At 33.7% G+C, this 22,104-nt stretch overlaps 1 protein-coding gene across 1 annotated transcript in view; it reads left to right on the forward strand.

Moving 5' to 3' along the window:
* Positions 1-22,104, forward strand: part of LOC133176044 (uncharacterized) — an 86,427-nt gene that overhangs the window by 40,554 nt on the left and 23,769 nt on the right. The window contains exon 5 of the mRNA XM_061311214.1: positions 15,642-15,842. Within this exon, the coding sequence (XP_061167198.1) occupies positions 15,642-15,842 (201 nt within the window). The remainder of the gene's footprint in view (positions 1-15,641; positions 15,843-22,104) is intronic.

Here is a 22,104-nt window from a genome sequence, read left to right on the forward strand (position 1 = left end):
TAGATTCAAGTTTGTTCAAGTGATGACCCCTGGGATAGGGAGGAGCCACAATTGGTGATCAAATTTTTACAAAGGGATATATGGGAAATTTTTTTTAAAATCCTTTCAAGTACAAGAAAGCCATTTGTTATATTGACATGGAAGCATCATCAGGTAGTTTAAAATTCAGCCCCCCCCCCTCCCCCTGTAATCTTTTCAATACTGAACTGATTTGTGCTTTTGCCTTGCCAATGTGCTCAGGTGAGCGATGTGGCCCATGGGCCTCTTGTTTAAAAATATTAGTAATAAAGAATCTGTCCTTGAAATGTTTAAAGAGTAAACAAAATCTGTCCCCCAATAATGTTCAAATAAACCCTAGTGTTGTACCGATAATCAGAAAACATGATTGTAGACGAAAAAATGCTACCGATTCCGATGATCGATTATAATTTTTCATAATCGATCATCGGAAACATACTTCTAATACAATACATTCCGGAATTATCCATTTCTGGTTTAAAATTTATTTTTTCCTAATGAAAGAAAATGGTGTCTGCATCTGATACTAGCCAACTAGCATGAAGCAGAGGTGATTAAGAACCGAAAGGTGCATATATAGGGCCTAAAAAAATTATGTTTGTTTCCTGTAACCCTACCGACCCATTCAATTTACCCCCGGGTGGATTTTTTTTTCTCTGCTAAATCTATGTTTGCTCTTTGGTTTGATCAATCAGCTGATTCTTTTTATTCAAAAATATTAATTGTATCTTTTATTTGAGATATAAAATACCCTACCGACCCTTGATTTCTTGGGAATGTTACAGGAAACAAACAAACATAATTTCTTTTTAGGCCTAGAAAGTGTAAAAGAAGCAAAACAACAAAGAAAATAATATATATTTTATATATTCATGTTAAAGAAATAATACGAAATAATTGTAATAGTCTGCTTTCTGTATACAAAACTATGAAATACGATTATAATCGGTAAAATCGCATCGGAAGCAGTAACCGATTCCAACCGATGATCGATCATGAAATTTAACCGATGTCCCATCACTAATAAACCCCCACCCACCCATCCAACCTAACCCCCCCCCCCCCCCTCCCCCGAAAAATTTTGAGTTTATACAAATTACAGAATTGTTTTTTAAAAGGAAAAGAATTCATCTCTGGTAAACTTGAAAAGGAATAAATTAGATCTATGAAACTGAAGGCTTGAAAATTACCCCCACCTTCCACCCGTTCCTCTCCCAGTCAGAATTCATCACAAAAACCCTTGTTCCCCATATAGCCAAAAACCGTTCGATTTTATCTTTCTACAATACTACAAAATGGGTATAAACGCATTCTTTGTTCCTCTATCTTTATACTAAGTTATTATTTTAAAAAACTGAAACTTAAATGTGCTATATTATGTATAATCTTACCGCAGTTGGTGTTGTTTACACCAGAAAAGCCTGGACAGGATGCTTAAAAAATGCCTGTCTCCTTATGTATTCGCTTTTCTTGGTTAATAAATATGATCTTGGGTATCATGATTATGCTGAACTTCTGTTTTTCGATCCATTTTACTAGCGAGCAAATGCTTGTTTATTCAAAATCACATCTAGCTTTCTCAACACGTCCTGGGAAGAATTTTCAAAATGGCGTGGGTGAAATATTGTTGACCAATCAGGGAACAGTATGGAAGAGTTTTAAGATCTGACCAATCATATTGTGTCATATATACGAAAATTACCCATGTTGCGATCGGAACAGTTAGAGAAAACATATTTTACACGGTTGTAAATATGTTGAATCAATTAAGATTTATTTTTTAAAAAAAACGATGTTCAATTTAATCACCAGAATCATTCTTTTATTCCTTGCGGAATTTACTAATTACAAACATCGTTATTACCAGTCATCATTTCCACTGAGAGCAGCCATTTTTATATTCAAGTTGACCTGTGAAATAGACCGTAAAGTTCAAATATAATGATCAAAACGAGCTGGAGATGCATAAGATATAGCCTTTTTGACGGACAACTTAACTCATACGTACGATACCAGAGATTGAAATAATGTTTAACAACAGTTACTATTCTTTACACCAATTTCACATTTTCTATATTATTTTATGAAATTCCTTTGTAATAATTTCTAATTTTTTTTTTAAAAAGTGGATAATAGTTCTGTTCCATGTAATTGTAATAGGTACTGAATTAAAAATAATGTATACTAAATTGAGTTGTATAGTCAAAAAAACATCGTAGGTACTGTAATTAGTGGAACTCTCCATGATTTTTCTTGGATTTGTTTACATGGGTAAATCGTTATTTCTATGAGTAGTATAACATGTACTCGTCTATTGTTAGCCTGCAGGTGGCCACCTGTGCTGTTGGCGATAGCTATAAACACTCGGTTGTAAACACGCTGTAAAATTTTCAACACTAAGAAAGTATTAAACTCTGAAACTTCAAAATTTACCACGTGTTTACAAGTATCATGTACAAGACATGTTTTAAAAAAAAGGAAGAAATATGAAATTGTTTAGATAACAAATTTAAACTATCGAAGTTTTCTGTTCTAAATAGCATTTAAATGTAAAAAAGTATAAAAGCAACCTTTTATAGCAGTGGCCTTAATTAATAAAATCTGAGAAAAAATATAAATTCCAACAGACTTATTGCAAGGACATTCTGTAAATTTTCGTAAGTTCAAAGAAATACAAATTTCAGTAAAAGAAAATACTAAGTCCAAATTAAAAACAAAAAAATACATACTACAGTCCCTGAAATGTTCTACTTTTCAATTATTGCGTTCGTTCAGCATGCGATCACCGTGCGTTCACTGTTCGCTCTCCATTCACAGTTTTGCGTTCAGGGCTTGTCCAATACCAGTGAAAAAAAAAATATGGACAAGTGAATATTGCTGGGTACGTGTCCGATTGGACAAGTGCATTTTAATATAAAGGAGTCTCTAAATAATTAAAAAAAACAACTGTTGAAAGTTAATCGGTAGTTTCAAGATGGAAGCTGTACATAAAAACCGGACTTTGATCCCGATAGGAATCGCTAAATTGAGTTCACATTCGATCGGGATTGAAGTTCAGTAATTGCATACTTCTGAAAGGCATGGAACTTACGAACTTAACGAAGTTTGGTTCACTTGTGGACATTTATGTTGTTGTCAGACCAGAAAGACTAGATAAAATTTTGTTTTATGTGTTTGTTGTATTTATCAATAACATCACGAATCAATCAAGCACATGTCATGTGTAATGGACTTTATTTTAGTTTTCAAGTAGACAGTATTAGATATTTATTGAAATTTTTCGGACAAGTGAAGTTGAAGTTAGGACAAGTAAATGTCTTGGTCACTTGTCCGAATGGACAAGTAGGAAAAAAAGTTAATGTCGAGCCCTGGCATTCTGCGTTCACCGTGCGCTCACATTCACCATTCACAAAGCGTTCAGCATTCACTCTCCATTATTCCCTTTGCATTCACCTTGCGTTCAGCATTCACTTATCGTTCAGTCTTCACTGTCATTCGGAACTCTGAAGTGAAAGGACTTATCTTTTTTGTAAGTAAGGAAACATCTCCAGGTAATGCAGATTCAAATTTGTTAAAATCATGATCCCCGGGGAATAGGGTGGGGCTACAATGGACAATGAAAGTTTTACATTTGAATACGTAGAAAAAATCTTGAAAAAATTCTTTTTTCAAGACCAGCAAAGCCATAGTTGGTTATATATACCATGTATACATGGAAGCATCTCAGGTGGTAGAGATGTAAGTTTGTTCAAATCATGACTCTTGGGATAGGGTGGGGCCAGTGTCAATGGATGATCAAAGATTAACATATGAATACATAGGAAAAATCTTTAACAATCTTCTTCTCAAGAATAGCAAGCCATGATTTGTCATATTAGGTCACCTGAGTTTACTCAGTTTACTCTGAATAGGCCCTTGTGACCCCCCCCCCCCCTTTCTTTTTATTTAATTCATTTTTTTATGTCCCTACTTTTACAGTCATATTTAAACAAAAAGGGTCACATTATGTAGCACCAATGCTAACATGTAAATATTGTAACAACATATAAAATTTACATTGGTGTCTGATTTTTTTTTCTTTCGACGTAAGCTGTAGACTGTAGGTCATTGTGCAATTGTGTATTCATGTAGCGTGTTCGCTTCATCCGAAGTATTTACACACAGTCCACAGAGTATATAACATGATAATATTTATTGGATAGTTTATTTTAAGCATGTTAATGCTGAAAGATGACTTAAAAATTATGTTTTTAAATTAGTTTATCTAATAAATCATTTTTGATGTCAGAACATCAATGCTCTATATAGAATGACCTGTGAATTTTGGAAAATCCCACGTGTGCATTAACAAGTGTATTGCTTTCAATGCGCGTACTATCTGACAGCAATTAACTATTTTTTTCCTAGTAATAAATATATATTGTTATAACAGTAACTTGATCCGAAGAGCCATATCACATCAAGTTGACAGGCGTGGATCATCAGATCAAACAAGATCTGATCTGAGTTTGATCGGATGATCCGCGCCTGTCTACTGCCTCTTCGGATCAAGTTACTGTTATAATGATAAATTTATTATATACCCTTTTACAACTAGCAAAATATAACGAAAGGAAACTTTTGGATCAATTACTTAACTTTTATCCATTAAACAAACCATTTTGTCAAAGAACTTTTTGATGCCCTAGAATAAAAATGTCATTTATCTGTGTTTTATGTCATCAGTTTTAGAGAAGGGTGATATGGATTTAGAAAACCACAGTATGGTGATCTGGAACGTCGGATCACACCGTCACATGATTGCAAAATTCAACAGTAAAACTGAGTAAAAAACACTTAGTATATAATAAATATTTTTATCAAACAAAAGCTTAATACATAGTGACATACCAGTAAATTGTAATAAGCATAAATTGACAGCCATTGCATCATACCGGTACCCCGTACCGTGATAAGCATCGAGTTCACCACAGGTGCGCAACATGTACATGTGAGTGATTTGAATTATTTTATTGATAGATTAATAACTGATAACATTTAATAATCTTCTTAAAAAAGGTATACTTTTAATAAGTCATGCAAAGCGGGAAGCATAGCGGCAATGTGTGATGCATGGCGGGGGATCATAATGAATGGCGGCGGTACAGCCATGCAAAAACGGCGTGGGGAAAACACTAGATAAGACCCTTCTTAATTGGAGAAAACAAACACGTATACATATTGCACGATTCTCATGTTCCCTGAGCGAGGTTGAAAATCGGTATGCATAAGTGCTGGTAATAAAGCTATGCTTATAAAATGAAAAAAAAAATTAACTCTTTGAATCTTTATGTGTGTTTCTGTGAAAATGTATACATTTAATTTTATATACGTATTGAAATGAAATACCTGAAGAATTAACAAATAAGCATTTCATAAAAATAAATCTGATAAATGGTATTTCAGTCTTTTGCAGTTGTTTACATACATGTCCTAAAACATGGTGAACAAAATTCAGTGAATAAATAAATTATAAATAAATACAGACATAAATTTGTTTAAAGTAGACTGATACTCGCACTAGATCACTAACAAATAGTAAGACCGGAACCACACTTCTTATTTCTAAAATGTGATTTTTGAACTATATTGGTTTGACTTTTACTTAACGTTTTAAATATCTGGTAACGATTTTGCTCTAAGTCGGTCACGTCAACAAACTTACAAACGGTTTAAGGAGAAATTAATAAAAAAAAAAAAAAAAAAAGAGAAGGCTGGAAATAACTTTCGGTTGACATAGAGATGATTAGGTAATAAAGATATAATATAAATGGATTTTCAGTGGATGAGAATATGCTGATAACATGGATAACGAGTATGCTATAATGTATCTAATCGATGCGACAGACAGTCTGTTGTCGGCGGACAAGTTGAAGCTAACACTGAAAGTTCGCAAGAATAGGAGTTTTTACGATTTGACAATGACAAATTTTATCATTTCAAAGATTACAGTATTTGTCTTGAACAATAATTATCACTTTAGAAGCATACCCCCCCCCCCCCCCCCCCCCCAGGCCACACAAACCGATCACATTTAATCACAATGCAAAATTATCTGTAGAATTTTAGTATATGAAAATAGTTGATTCACTTGCAGCACACTTAATTTCTTTAACCAGGTCTGATGCATGATCCAGTTTGTGAGAATCAGTCAATCACATTCTGATTCATTGTCTCTAATTTACTCACAAGTGTTTTTTTTATGCCCCGCCATGAATATGGCTGGGGCCTATAGTGTTTGTCATGTCCGTCTTCCGTCCTTCTGTCTGTCCTTCTGTCACACTTTGCATTTAGCTCTGTTCAAAGCTCTGTTTCAAAGAAACTATACAAGATATTTTTATCAAACTTCATATGCTGACAGATATTGATGAGAGCTATGCAACTGCATCAACATTTTTTGACCTTGACCTTTCATTTGACCTTGACCTCACTTTCCTTAAATTAGTGTTTAGCTCAGTTTTAAAGATACCATTCAAGGTCGTGTAACCAAACTTCATATGTTGATACATACTGATGTAAACTATTCAACTGCATCAATATTTTTGACCTTGACCTTTCATTTTACGTTGACCTCACTTTTCTTAAATTAGTGTTTAGCTCAGTTTTAAAGATACCATTCAAGATAGTGTAATAAAAAACTTCATATGTTGCATTTTAATGAAATCATTCAAGATATTTTTATCAAACTTCATATGCGGATACATACTGATGAGAGCTTTTCGACTGCATCAATATTTTTTTAACCTTGACCTTTCCTTTGACCCTGACCTCACTTTTCTTAAATTAGTGTTTAGCCCAGTTTAAAGACATTCAATACAGTGTTATCAAACTTCATATGTTAATACATACTGATAAGAGCTATTCAACTGCATCAACATTTTTTGACCTTGACCATACCTTTGACTTGACCTCACTTTTCTTAAATTAGTGTCAAACTTTGTATGCTGATACATACTGATGTAAGCTATTCAACTGCATCAATATTTTTTTACCTTGATCTTTCCTTTGATATTGACCTCACTTTTCTCAATTTGTGTTTAACTCAGTTTTAAAGAAAACATTCATAATATTTTTATCAAACTTCATATGCTAGTACATACTGATGTATCATTTTCAACTGCACCAACAGTTTTTGACCTTGACCTTTCCTTTGACCTTAACTTCATTTATTTTAGATTAGTGTTTAGCTCACTTTTATATAAACCATTCAAAATATATTTATCAAACTTAAATATGCTGATACGTATTTGTGAGAAGTATTCAACTGCATCAAAAACATTTGACCTTGAACTTTCCTGTGACCTTGACCTCACTTTTCTTAGATTTGCATTTTGCTTCATTTTAAAGAAACCATTTAAGATATATTTATGTAAGTTTATGCACTTACACATAATTCGGCGAGAATTTATCATCTATATTCAACTGTTTAGATTTCAATTTTAAAGAAACTATTCAAGATATTCTCATCAAATTTCATACACTAATACAAATTTTCATGTTGCGTTACTAATATACCCTCGGCAGGGCATTCATGTCATATGGACATATTTCTAGTTTTTTATGAAAAACAAGGTAAATTTTAGGGACATTAGGTATTGGGAATGTATTATTATTGTATTAAATATGTACAACTTTGTAAATACAAATGTACACTCAAGCTTTAACTGTATTAATCTATAGATTAATCACTTTATCTTCAAGTTAGAAGCAAGAATGAGACCATGGTTTGGGTGAACACATGATTTATTTTTTCAGCAAAGACATCTTGATGTTTCAGTGTTACATAATAAACAATAATAGACATAGAAACTGCAGATTACATAATAAGCAATAATTAACATAATAAACTGCTAATTTATAGTGAAATGTTGCAGTATATTACTTTTCGAAGAGAAATTTCATGGGGGTACCTTTAGTGCAGAGCTTATATTATGAAAAGTAATGCGTCAACATGTAATTTTTTTCTAGCATATTCTTTTTCTTAGATGTTATTTAGTAAAAATAAAGCAAATTTTCGAGGATTGAGTCCATAGAAATATTTTAAAAATGACCAAGATTGACCTGTGAAAGATATTTTCTCGTACTAAATTTTGATACGTTAGCCTACCAAAGTCCACATATTTGCCGTATATACTCACCTATAAGTCGGTTTTGGGGAGTTAAATTTTGGTCCAAAACTCTATGTCCGACTTATAGGTGAATCATAAAAAGATTGGTAATTTTCTGGACATCAAATGTATGTATTCTTCAAACATTTCCAGTGATTATTGTTGAACAAAGTCTGGATATATTATATCATTTACATATTCTAAGATTATGCATAAAGTACAAGTGTTTATATATTTTAATAATTTTATTTTTATCTTTAGTGTGTAATACTTTCTTTAACGATTTAAAATAAAATATCAGTGTCATTTCTAAAAAAAATTAAAACCAGGTAAAAACATATAAGCATTGAACTGAAATTTTCAACCGATTCTGGCAAAAAGTTATCGAAGATGCCGACTTATTTAAGCAGGTCAGTGGCAAACCCCTCCAAAATAACCTCAAAAATACAACCAACTTAAAGGTGGACCGACTTATAAGCGAGTATATACTGTATAATAATTCATGCAAAACAATGATTAGATATTATTCTGTTTTGTTTATCACAATTGACTGTTTAGAGTTTAATTTTCTTATATATATATATAGACAAATTTGTATTTTCATAAATTTCAGTATTTTGCATTTAGGGGTATATAGCCTGAGAGGCAATAGCAAAAAAAACATGTTGACATATAATTTTTTATGTTTTTCTATTGCTGGGATGTATGTCTATCTTATAAAAGCAGATTTTTCGAGATTGAGCCCATTTAGTGCCGAGTATAGAACTACCTTAGGCACACCAATTTGCAATATAGTTCATCAGATTCGCCTCTTCTATTTGAAACATATCCAAATTATAATATTATCAAAAAAATGTGTCCGCCCGCGCATCCAAAAATATCCAAGTATATTTTTTTTTACTTTTTACACCAAACGCACAAAAGACTTTGGAACACGTGGTTGAGGAATGACAGAAGCGGGGATTGAGAAAGTATGTACTTAGTAACTCATTATGTGTAATAAATAGCAGTTCTATCATTAAAATGATATTGTCCTACAGACCCGGTTTAACAATGGAATTTGTTTCGTGTTGAGCGTGTATTGGCAATGTAGCAAAATAAACACGGGCCATAACTCGAATTCAGTGCATTTACTAAGAAAAATCCAGAGAGTTCTGAGTTGTAAAAATGGCAAGTAATTTGAATCAAGAAAAAAACGTTGAGAAAATTAGTTGAATTTTCATCTTTATATGGATAAAAGGCATTTACAACCTCAGAAAAGGTTTGTTTTGATTAATTAGGTAGTTATTTTCAGCGCAACCCCTTTTGTATTCTTCAAAATCATTTCAGAGGGATCCACTCTGATTTGCTACATTGCAAGTATATGAGATGTATTCTAACTGTGGTGAGGGCTTGTCCTGAGACATGGTTAGATTATTCTAACTATAATTAAAGACAAGATTGGTGTAGCCCGTCTGTATCGTACAAAAATATATGCATTTCCTGCATATCAGACAGGCAAGGTCAGTCTAATCAAAACATGACAAACAGAAAGTAGACACATTTTCATGTTTAATGAATGCTTCCAAAAATTATCCCTGGAAAAATTACAAGCAAACGAGACCACAGAATTTATTAAATGGTTTGATAAAATGGGCAACAAATTGGAGAAGTTCGTCAAAAAGGCCTTATTTAATGTAGTAAAGTAAAACATTACTTGTTATGAAAATAAAGTCTTTGAAACCTGAAACCTTTTTTTTTTTTTGAAAAAAATATCGAAAAAGTTAAAAACCATAAGTTCATGTGGTATACAAATAATATCTAATTTTTTAATTTTTTTTTAATCGCTCCCTCTGTGAAATTATGCTTTATTCATTAAAAAAATTATATTACTTGTATTTACTCGCCTCATAGTTTTTAATCCCAAAATGAAAAATAACATTTGTAAAATTATTTTGCCCTCTTGCCTCACTTTTTATTTTTGAAAATCCAAAGAACTATTTTACAAATTGGTATGGCCTTAATTATGAATTAAAATAGTAAGATCATGTGGCTTCATGTAATGTATAGTTTTGTACAAAATTGTCTGTAATTTAAACATGCTATTATTATCAATTATATCCTATCAGGTTTTGAGTTTATTGTGTTTTTGCATTTATCAGGTTTCGTGTTTATCAAGTTTTGCATTCACAGGTTTTGCATTTATCGTGAAGACCTTCGTATTGTGCATGTATCCTATCATATCATGCGTGTATCCCATTGTGTATCATGTCAAGAATAACTTTGCGGGCACTGTACCCATCTTAAAGAAAAAGTGATGGGAATCAGTAAGAGTTTCATAATTGATGATCGAACTGTAACAAACTAATTATCAATTATAATCGGACATTTACAAAGTCTGTCAATTAAGTTTATTAAATGGTAAGAATGGGTGAATAACTACGTTCTGTGGTGGTCCAGCTGTAGTTAGAATAACCTAACTGTGTCTCGGGACAAGCCCTAGTCCTAGGGACAATATGATTTTAATGATAGATAGATAGATAGCTGGTTCTTCGTTCATTTTGTAGAATCCAAAGTACGTCCATACCTGGAAATGAGCATTGTTACCCGGGTATGAATACAATGTCTGTTTGTCTATGCCATTATGATACATAAATAAGTTAAAAGACATGTTGCAGCTGGAATATTCAACTTAAAAACTATTATGCTTGTAAATTAAAATAAATAACCTGATTAATCGAAATGAAAATTTTGTAATTGAGTGCTTGGATTATGCCAGCAATCAACTGATTTTTTATTATAATGGATGATTGGAACACCAGGAAATACAAATATGTCTGCCATTGAATGTTACTTTCCTTGGGCCTTGATAATGAATTAAATATAAAGCGCTAAAGTTTTTTGAATAAACAGAAAAAAGAATATAACAGGATCTGGTAAAATACCAGGTGAAATAATCTCAGATTTCATTAAATTCCCATTAACAGATACTCTTTTAAGTATGTGACTATTCGGCACTCAAGGGTCCATCAATCTTGTCTGGCAAAACTTCATCCTGTCTGACCCTGAAATTTTTCAGACCCAATGTCTGAGAGTGATTTCAAAATTTTGACAGACAACTCGGAAACTTTAGAAAGACGACTTTTACACAGAAATCTCAATCCCCTTTGTTAATCACGTGGATCAAAGTGGTAGCTTTCAGTTTAATTCTTAATGAAAGAATAACATGACTGCAACAGTCCCAGTTCTGTCAGCCTGTTTTCACCTTGTGTTAGCAGATGCTCACCATTTATAGTTTTATACACACCATTCATCAGCTCACGCTCACCGTTCACGAAGCATTTAACTTTTGTTCACCATGCATTAACCATTCATTAAGCATCTACTCATGGTTCAGTCTCTGTTTGTCTTCATTGACATACAGAACTACAAAGTGAAATTAACAGTCTTTCTAAAATGGAAAAGGATCAATGTGTAAGCATGGGTTAAGAGGTTTTGATACTGGACATACCATGTTTAAAAAAGCAAATTATGTTTTAAAAAGTATTATCTACAACATTGTTCATTTCAAGTTTTTTATTAGCTCACCCGAGCTAAAGGCTTTTCTAATCAGAATTTGTCCATTGTCTGTTGTTGTCATCGTAAACTTTTTACAATTTCATCTTTTTCTTCAGAACCACTCAGCCAATTTCAACCAAACTTGGCACAGAGTATCCTTGGATAAAGAGGATTCAAGTTTGTTCAAATGAAGGGCCATGTCCACTTCGAAAGGGAGACAATTAAGAAAAAGGCAAAATTTGGTGAGGTCATTTAAAAATCTTCTTCTCAAGAACCACTGGGCCAGAAAAGATTAAACAAGAAAGGCTCCTGACATATTGTAGATTCAAATCATTACCTAGGGGGTAGGTTGGGGCCACTACTTGCAAAGAAAACCAATAGAAACTTGTGTTTTATAAGCCACTTATAATTTATCTATAAGTTTTGAAATTTACTTTTTAAGTGAGGAACAGATTTCATTAATACTTCACTTATAAGTGAAGATTAGTCACATATCGGTGAATATTTCACTTATACGAGGGTTGTCCCAGAAAAACGCAAACTTTTCAAATATTTTATAAACTACCAGACCAAAATTACTCATTTTTGGCACAATTATATATCTGGAAATGATATTTTCATCATTTTGGATAAATAATATAAGGTTGTAATGTTATAAGCATTGAGAAATGACATGTAAAGGGTGTTAAATATTGGTAGTCGGCGCACTGCAATTTTTTTAAATTTCAAAAATTGCATTGACTGTGATGTTTTCTTTATTATCAGGCTGTACAGAAATTTAATGTGACCAATATTACATCCATAGAAACTGTATGATCTAGAGTACTTGTGTGTAAAAAAAAAAAAATCAATACTCTGACATTATAAATAAGAAAAATATGATGTTATATGCACAAACAATATAAGTTAGATATTGTCAAAAACGATGATGTCGTTTTACTGAAATTTCTGTGAATTATGTAAAATTGTTGATTATGGTGCATACCAATTTGTAAGTTTATAATATAAGTGAACCCAAAAATATTGAAAATGTTCTTGTTATTCTGGGACAACCCTTGCAAGTGAAGATCAGTATGGTTATAATTAGCCAGAATAAGTGTGGACTTATAATTTTTACATTATGCTAGACTTCTCTTGGAGTCATGTTGAATTTTCAATTGAAAAAAAAAAAAGAATATTGGGCCATCTTTAAAAAAAGTTTGCTTGCCCTTTCTGGACTCAGGATTAAAGAAAATTGGGTAGGTAGGTAGGGCAAAAATTTTGTTTATTCAAAAAAACTTTAAGATCATGAAATTAAAATAGTGTAATGGTTTGGGCCGTGGATATCAGCCTGGGTAGCTCAGTCGATAGAGCCCCTGACTAGTGATGAAGGGGTCCCGCGTTCAATTACTGGTCCAGCCTTACATTTTCTCCTTCCCTGTTACAGATTTGATGCCGTTCACCACCTGCCAGAGGCAAATAAGAACTTGGATTGTGTCTTCGAGGGTGAAGACATTTTATGGAGGGAGGAATGTAATGGTCTGGGCCTTGGATATTGGCCAGAGTAGCTCAGTCGGTAGAGCACCTGACTAGTGATGCAGGGGTCCTGGGTTCCATTCCCAGTCCAACCATACATTTTCTCCTTCCCTGTTACAATAGTTATTAATAGGATGAAAAAATTTTGGAATGATTAAAAAAAAATAATTGTTTTCTGATGGGTAAAAAAAGTTCTGAGTTGGGCCCTTTTTTAGTCAGTCAGGAGGGGCAAACAAACAATTTCAGCCAAATTTAAGGCTCAAGTGAGCTTTTCTGATCAAAATTTGTCCATTGTCTGCCGTAGTCATCTTCATCCTTAACTTTTCACAATTTCATCTTCTTCTCCAGAACCACTGGACCAATTTTGACCAAACTTGCCACAAAGCATCCTTGGGTGAAGGGAATTCAAGTTTTTTTTTTTTTCAAATGAAGGGCCACACCCTTTTTCAATAGGAGATTATTAAGAAATAAAGAAAATTTAGTGGCATGTTTTAAAATTCTTCTCAAGAAACACTGGGTCAGGGAAGATGAAATTTATATGAAAGCATCCTCAGGTAGTGTAGATGCAAGTTTTTTTGAAATCATGACCCCTGGGGGTAGAGCAGGGCCACAATGGATGATCAAAGTTTTACATAGGAATACAGAGGGAAAAAACTTTAAAAATCTTCTTCAGAACCACTGGGCCAGGAAAGATGAAACTTGTGTGGAAAGATCCTCACATAGTGTAGATTCAATTTTTTTTTCAAATCATGACCCCTTGGGGTTGGGCAGGGCCACACGGGATGATCAAAGTTTTACGTAGGAATACATAAGAAAAATCTTTTAACAATCTTTCAATAATATTAAAGCCAGGAAATATGAAACTAATGTGGAAACATCTTCAGATAGTGCAGATTCAAGTTTGTTCAAATCATTACCCCTGGGGTAGGGTGGGGCCACATTGGATGATCAAAGTTTTACATAGGAATACATTGGAAAATTCTGTAAAAATCTTCTTCTCTAGAACAGCAAAGCCATGATTGGTCATATTTATATGGAAGTATTCTCATGTAGTGAAGATTCAAGTTTGTTCAAATCATGACCTCCAGTTTTAGGGTGGGGTTACAATGGACAATCAAAGGTTTACATAGATATACATAGGAAAAATCTTTAAAGATCTTCTTCTCAAGAACAGCAAAGTCATGATTGGTCATATTTATATGGAAGCATCCTTAGGTAGTGAAGATTCATGTTTGTTCAAATCATGGCCCCCAGGGGTAGGTTTGGACCACAATGGACGATCAAGGTTTGACATTGATAAACATTGGGAAAGTCTTAAAAAATCTCCTCAAGAACAGCAAAGATTATATCCCCTGTGGGTAGGGAGTTTCCACAATAGAAGACAAAACTTATGGGGAAAAAATCTTTAAAAATCTGACTACTTAAGCCATAATTTGTGAACAGAATATGAAAGCATCCTCAGTGAATGTAGATTCAAGTTTAAATTATCCCCCCTCCCCTTAGGTGTAGGTTGATACCACTTATAAAATACTGAACTCCTAGCCAAATGCTCAGGTGAGCTATGTGGCCCATAGACCTTTTGTTCAAAGATGGCCTTGCTTTCTTGGAAAAGTAATTTGAAAAAGCTAGGATCAATTCAATAGTGTATTGAAATCAAAACTTTTAAAATTACTGCATATATTTAATTAAGTAGGAAAAATTATTTTATTTTAGGAAAAAAGAAAAGCAAACAAATATAATGTATGTTTCCACATACCCGGTAATTTTATTTTGTTGCTCTCATATTTTTAGCTCTACTGGTTCAGAAGGGCTTATGTGAAAGTAAGGTGTCAGTCTGTCTGTCTGTAAACAATTTTTCAAAATGCTATTCTTCCTATAATTTTGGTCTGATTTCAGAATATCTTAACCTGCAAGTTGACCATTCTAAGATACATAATTCTGTATGTCAGTTTTTGATTTCGTCGAATGTTGTTGCCATGGTTACTAAAAATAGAAATTTTTGTGAAATACTTTCAAAATCTGCTCCTCCTATAGTTTTGGTCTGATTTCTATATTACTTTTGGCACACAAATAAACTAGAAAAGGTCTACTGCTGCTTTAAAACAGCAATGCTATAGTAAGTCATATTTATATGCAACCATCCTCAGATAGCACCGATACAGATTTAGAAATGTACACATCATGGCCCTCGGCGATAGATAGGGCCACAATAGAAATAGGGGATCAAAGTTTTACATGGGAATATATATTGGAAAAAAAAATTATTCAACGTTCACTCAATTGGGAAAAGAGATTTCAGAGACTGAAGAAATAAAAAATATGCCATTGGACATGAATGTCTCACTAAATGGTATATTTTGTAGCATGCATCATGAAAAGAAAAATACTTTGTTTCTGTTTAAAGATACATTTATGTACTTTTAGGTAAAGAAAACCTTATCCAAAGAAGATGATGATTTGTCCCCTCCCAAAAAGAAACTCAGAGCTAGCTCCTTACATGATGCTGAGACTTCCTACATTGGAGACCAAAGGATTTGGTCTCAGCATATTGGTGAACTGTTTGTTTACCTAGAATTATCACCAATATCTGATAGAATACTTGGCTTTACCATTGAGAAGACTTGGGTATGCAGTTATTTATAGTAATCTTGATAATCATGATAATAGCAAACAGAAAAGATCAGCTAACCTTGCAAGTCATATTTTAAACATTTATTAAGTTTTCAGATAAAATTAATTTTTGATTTATAGCACTTTTTGCTAAAAACTTTTTAGTAAAAGTGTTTATCAATAGCAACAGGGCTGTCACAGCCCTTTTTATATGCTTTATCTTTAAATGGGTCGTATTATGGCTGGCATTCATGTTAGCTTTTTCATGTCCTGCTCATAGCTTTAATACTGTGAGGCCTAGAATAAACTTTATTTCCTATGTAGCTTGCATCATGAGATTTGATTGGTGTGTAAGCCGGTTGTAAATTTCTGTACCCCTGACTTGAGCCAGGTAAAGAACATGACGTCACTTTGCATAGTTTCTCCATCACAAAATGCAAATAACATGATGTCACAATGCATTGTAGCACATAGTAAATCTTACAGATAGTTTGAAATACCATAGTTTGGATTTGGGTTTGCAAGAAATTTATTTGGTTACGTAGGAAATAAGTTTGTTATCCAGGTACAATCAAGGCTGAATGGGGATTTGCCATGGGTTGTATTCCTTGCACCCTTCGGTGTTCAGCCTCCAGTGTATTCCATACACCCTTCGGTGTTCAGCCTCCAGTGTATGGAATAAAACCCAGGGTAAATCCCCATACACCCTTGATTGAACCTGGTTAAATAGTATTGTCAGCTGATACATCTTGTGAACAAGGATGTTGCACATTAAAACTAAGTCACTGTGACCTTTATAGAGGATGATGTTGCAAACTATGGTAAAAATTTTGTCAGACTCATAACTGGAAAACTGTTAGACCTAGGATGTTCAAACTTTGTCAGTTAAGGCATCTTAGGTAGAAGATTCGTGGCACCCTACAGTAAGGTCAATGTGACCTTTAATTAAGGTGATTTTCTTCTTTTTTTTAAAATTATGTTTAAAAGGAGGCAACTGGGGATTATTTGTGAAAAAAAAAACTACAATAGAAAAACATTTACTTTTATTCTATGTGTTGTGTCCATTGACTTCAGTGTACAGGTAAAGTTTCAGGAAAATTGATCTTCTAGGTATTTTTAGAGACCATCTCAAAATGCATTTTTCAAATATTTAGCTCACCTGAGCTGAAGGTTCAAGTGAGCTTTTCTGATCACATTTTGTTCGACGTTCATCTGTCTAGCTGTCCATCTAGCTGTCTGTCTGTAAACTTTTCACATTTTCAATTTCTCAAGAACCACTGGGCCAATTTCAACCAAACCTGCCTCAAAGTATTCTTAGAAGAAGGGGTTTCAAATTTGTTCAATTGAAGGGCCACACCCTCTTTCTAGGGGAGATAATTAGGAATTAAATAAAAATAATAGCATCATTTAGAAATATTCTTCTCAAGAACCACTGGGCCAGGAAAGATGAAATTTATGTGGAAACATCATCAGGTAGTGTAAATTCAAGTTTGTTCAGATCATGACCCCAGGAGTAGGGTGGTGCCACTATGTGCAATTAAAGTTTTACATAGCAATACATAGAAAATTCTTAAAAACTCTTCTCAAAAACAGCAAAGCCATGATTGGTCATAATTACATGGAAGCATCCTCAGGTAGTGTAGCTTCAAATTTGTTCAAATTATGCCCCCCCTGGGGTAGGGTGGGGCCACAATGGGGGATCAAAGTTTTACATAGGAATATATAGGAGAAAATCTTTTTCTCAAGAACAGCAAAGCCGTAATTAGTCATATTGATATGTTAGCTTCTTTAAGTAGTGTAGATTCAAGTTTGTTCAATTCATGAGCCCTGGGGGTAGGGTGGGGCCACAATGGGGGATCAAATTTTTAGAAATGAATATAAAGGACAAAATCTGCTGCTTGAGAACAGCAAAGCCATTTGTTATACTGATATGAAAGCATCATTAGGAAGTTTAAAATTCAAGTCCCCCCCTAAACTTTTCAATACTGAACTGATTTTTGCTTTTTTAGCTCACCTGAGCTGAAAGCTCAAGTGAGCTTTTCTGATCACATTTTGTCTGTAGCCCATCTGTCCATCCATCTGTCTGTAAACTTTTCACGTGTTCAACTTCTTCTACAGAACCACTAAGCCAGTTGCAACCAAACTTGCCACAAATCATCTTTTATCGAAGGGGGTTAAAGTTTTTTTCAAATGAAGGACCATGCCCTCTTTCAAGGGGAGATAATTAAAAATTAGTGAAAAATTAATAGCATCTTTTAAAAATCTTCTCAAGAACAACAGGGCCAGGAAAGATGAAATTCATGTGGAAACATCCTCAGGTAGTGTAGATTCAAGTTTGTTCAAATCATGGCTCGCAGGGGTAGCTTGGGGCCACAATTGAGGATCAAAAATAAATAGAAAAATATAGGAAAAATTTTAAAAAGCAAAGCCCTGATTGGTCATATTATGTGGAAGCATCCTCAGGTAGTGTAGATTCTATTTTGTTTCAAATCATGACCCATGTGGGGAGGGTGGGGTCACAATGGAGGATCAAAGTCTTAAATAGAAATATATAAATAGGAAAATATCTTCTTCAATCTGAAGAACTGCAAAGCTATGATTTGTCATATAGATATGGAAGCATCCTCAGGTAGTGTAGATTCAAGTTTGTTAAAATGATGACCCCTGGGGATAGGGTTGGGCCACAATAGTGGATCACAAATTTTACATAGGAACATATAGAAAAATATCTTATTCTCAAGAACAGAAAATCATGTTTAGTCATTTTCATATGGAAGCATCCTCAGGTAGTGTAGATTCAATTTTGTTCAAATGATGACCCCCGAGGGTAGGGTGGGGCCACAATGGGGAATCAAAAGTTCTACATAAGAACATATAGAAAAAAAATCTTCTCAAGAACAGAAAAGCTGTTTAGCCATATTGATATGGAAGCATCCTCGGGTAATGTAGATTCAAGTTTGTTCAAAGGATGACTCTTTGGATAGGGAGGAGCCACAATGGGGGATCAAATTTTTACAAAGGAATATATGGGAATTTTTCTTAGAAATCTTCCAGGTAAACAAAGCCATATGTTGATATGGAAGCATCATCAGGTAGTTTAAAAATCAACACACCCCCCCCCCCCCCCCCCCCCGCCATGTAATTTTTTCAATGCCGAACTGATTTGTGCTTGTGCCTAGCTTAAAAAAATATTTTAAGATGAACAAGAGGCCCATGGACCACATCACTCATCTGAGCACATTGGCTAGGAAGTAGCAGAAATCAGATCACTATGAAAAGTTTATGGGGTAGAAGGCAAACCAGACTTTAAATTTACTCTACCTCAGGATACTTCAGTATCAATATTACTAATCATAGCTTTGCTGTTCTTAAGTAGAATTGTAAAGATTTGTTTTCCTATTTATTCTTTTGCTCGCTTGGCACAGTGGTTAGAGTCTCTAGAGTCGCTGAGTCCTAAAATTTGAACAAATTTAAATCTACACTACCTGAGGATGCTTCTATGATAATGTGACTAATCATGGCTTTTCTGTTCTTGAGCAGATATTTTCAAGATGATTCCTGTATGTAAAACTTTGACCTTTGTTGTGCCCCCCCCCCCCAACCCCTGGGGGGGTCATAATTTGAACAAATATGATTCTAATATACCTAAGCAGTGATTCATTTTGAAAATGGTTATCATGGGTCCAAAGGACCCCTTTTACTGACAACAATGAGTCCCATGCCAAAATACACAATGGTCCTGTATATTAGATATTGCAGAGGAAATTCTGGTGAAATAGAAAAGGGTTTTGTCCGAAAGTGCAGTTGTTTTGTTGAAGCTGTGAGTGGTTTATACTATAATTACTATCAATTGGAAGTAAGAATTAATGATTTTGTGGCATGTAAATAATATATTGTCAACTATGCACTGTGGTTTTATTTTAAGATCGTACATACAATTTCATACATAATTTTTATCTGTCATAAAATGCACAGAAGCAGACCAGTTGTTCTGTTGAATGAAGTAAAGAAAGATTTGTTAAAAAAAGAAAGAAAAATAGCCAGAACATGTGTGGATCTAGAGGGGGAGTTAGGGGGGTCTGGACACCCCCCCCCCACCCTCTGGAATTTGCAGAGTTACTAAAAGTATTAAAAATGACTTTGGACTCCCCACCCCCTAGAAAACATGGACCCCACCATCACAACTAGGAAATATGTGTTTTTCATGTTTTGGAAATGGATTTTAGGTTGTTGTTTTTTTTCTTGTCACCAAATTTTTTGGGATTGGAAATTTTTTTTGACTGGGGTGGACCCCCCCCCCCCCCCCCCTGAAAAAAATTCCTGGATCCTCGCCTGCAGAAAGAAGAATGATCAAATACCTATTAGCTTCTAAGGAAAAAATTAAAATGATTCAGGTTACAGCTAAAATTCAGATGTATAGTATACACTTCGGAAATGTTCCACAGCAGACAAAATTGAATTTTCTTTTTCTGATAATTGTTTCATTGTTAATTGTAATTTAACTTACAGTGAAGTGTAAAATCTGACCTGTTATTGGCAACCTTATACCAGTTAAAATCGCTCATGCATATCGCTTAGCACGTGGATATGATGCAATCGGCCAAGTTTTGAAGCAGATTATGTTGAAATAATTTAAAATGATACCTTTCATTTTATAGTTTAATGTGTCCATTGGGATGCACATTAATTGAAATAATGTGTCCTGAGCAAAATTCATGTGTAATTTACACAGGATGCAGACCAAAATGAATCACTGCCTAAGGTTACTTCGTATAGATATAACTAATAATGGCTAAGTTGTTCTTGAGAAGAAGATTTTTTCCAATGTAACATGTATGATAAGGTTCATATAAGGGATATATAGGTTTTCCTTTTACTCTGTCCAGGGTTGTGGTTAACTTTTGAAACCTTAGGGGCCATGTGGGCTCCTAACTTTTCAAATTTTACGGGCCCACAATGTGATCCACGGGCCCATATTATATGTAAATTAAAAATAATAACAAAAATCCTAAATTTTTCTAATTGATTTGTTTTATACGCAGTATCTATACATGTATGTTCGCAGTATATGAATTTTTGTCATGTTTTCTCTTTTCTAAAAACTTTGATCTGATAATATGTTCATTACATTTTGTAGTATTTAACCTTATACAACTGAAGCGTCTATGGTTTAACAAGGGGGCACATTAAATAATAAATTACATACAACCTGTGACGAAGTTTGATCCCGATTTTTTATTGTGTGCATTCGACACAGTAAATTCAAATTCTGTCTGTGAATAACTAGTTGAATGGAGTGTGTGACAATCATAGCCAGTTGTTACAATATTTCTATTAGAACAATTTCAAACATTTGCACTTGTATCATCAGATTTAACAAGGATTTAATCGCCTCGATAAATTGCCATTTTTGATCTCAGTCACATACATGTTTGAGTAATATGCTTGTATGCAACACAAATAATCTAGGTTAGTAGAGCGTTTTCTTAAAAACTGAAAGTACAAAAAATATAAAACTGAAATGTGATTATGTTCCTGACCAGTAAAAAATCATTCGCCATGTGGGCGACCAGATTTTTAATAACTAGTCGCTCACAGCAAAAAAGAAAGTACATTTTGTACCAAAATCGGCCCTGTCCCCAAATCTGACAAAGACTTTTTTGAAACATGTCTAAGATGTCCTCTTTTTAATTAAGCTCAATTTTTGTAATTATCCCAAATCAATTTTCCTACAAAGCTATCTGAATATAGATAGTTTCTTTGGAAAATAACACTATGATGTTATGACGTCAATCTAGCGAGGCTACGCAAATACAAGGGTTGTTGGAAAGTTAGTCATATTTAACTTTCAAGAAATATTTAAAAAGAACACATTTTCTTATATAAAAAATATTTATTTTGTTGATGTATGAAGTTTCATTCCATTCGATGTAACAGAAATCAATTTACTTAATTTTAAAATCAACATGTTTGGTAACCCCGGAGCTGCATTGTAACGTCAAAAAACATTGCGTCCTGGTGTTTTCATAAAAAAAATTCGGCCTTTACATATCACACAGTTTAGTCCAATAGCCAATTATTAAAAAACGTTTCTCTATCAAATTTAATTTATTTTGCTAACAATCGTACCAGAAGCATAATTTAATTTTGTTTGTCCATGTTTTATTTTGTTTTTAATTTTACCGCGTAACTGTGCACTTACAAGATCAGCAACTGTGAAGCGTCTTTCTCTTTCCATGACTTTACCAACTCAAAGTTTCTGTTCAGATTTTTTTTT

This window comes from Saccostrea echinata, unplaced genomic scaffold (assembly GCF_033153115.1).
Source record: "Saccostrea echinata isolate AGI-Se365-2 ecotype Australia unplaced genomic scaffold, CSIRO_AGI_Sech_v1 ptg000065l, whole genome shotgun sequence".
In the NCBI taxonomy this organism is placed as follows: Eukaryota; Metazoa; Mollusca; class Bivalvia; order Ostreida; family Ostreidae; genus Saccostrea; species Saccostrea echinata.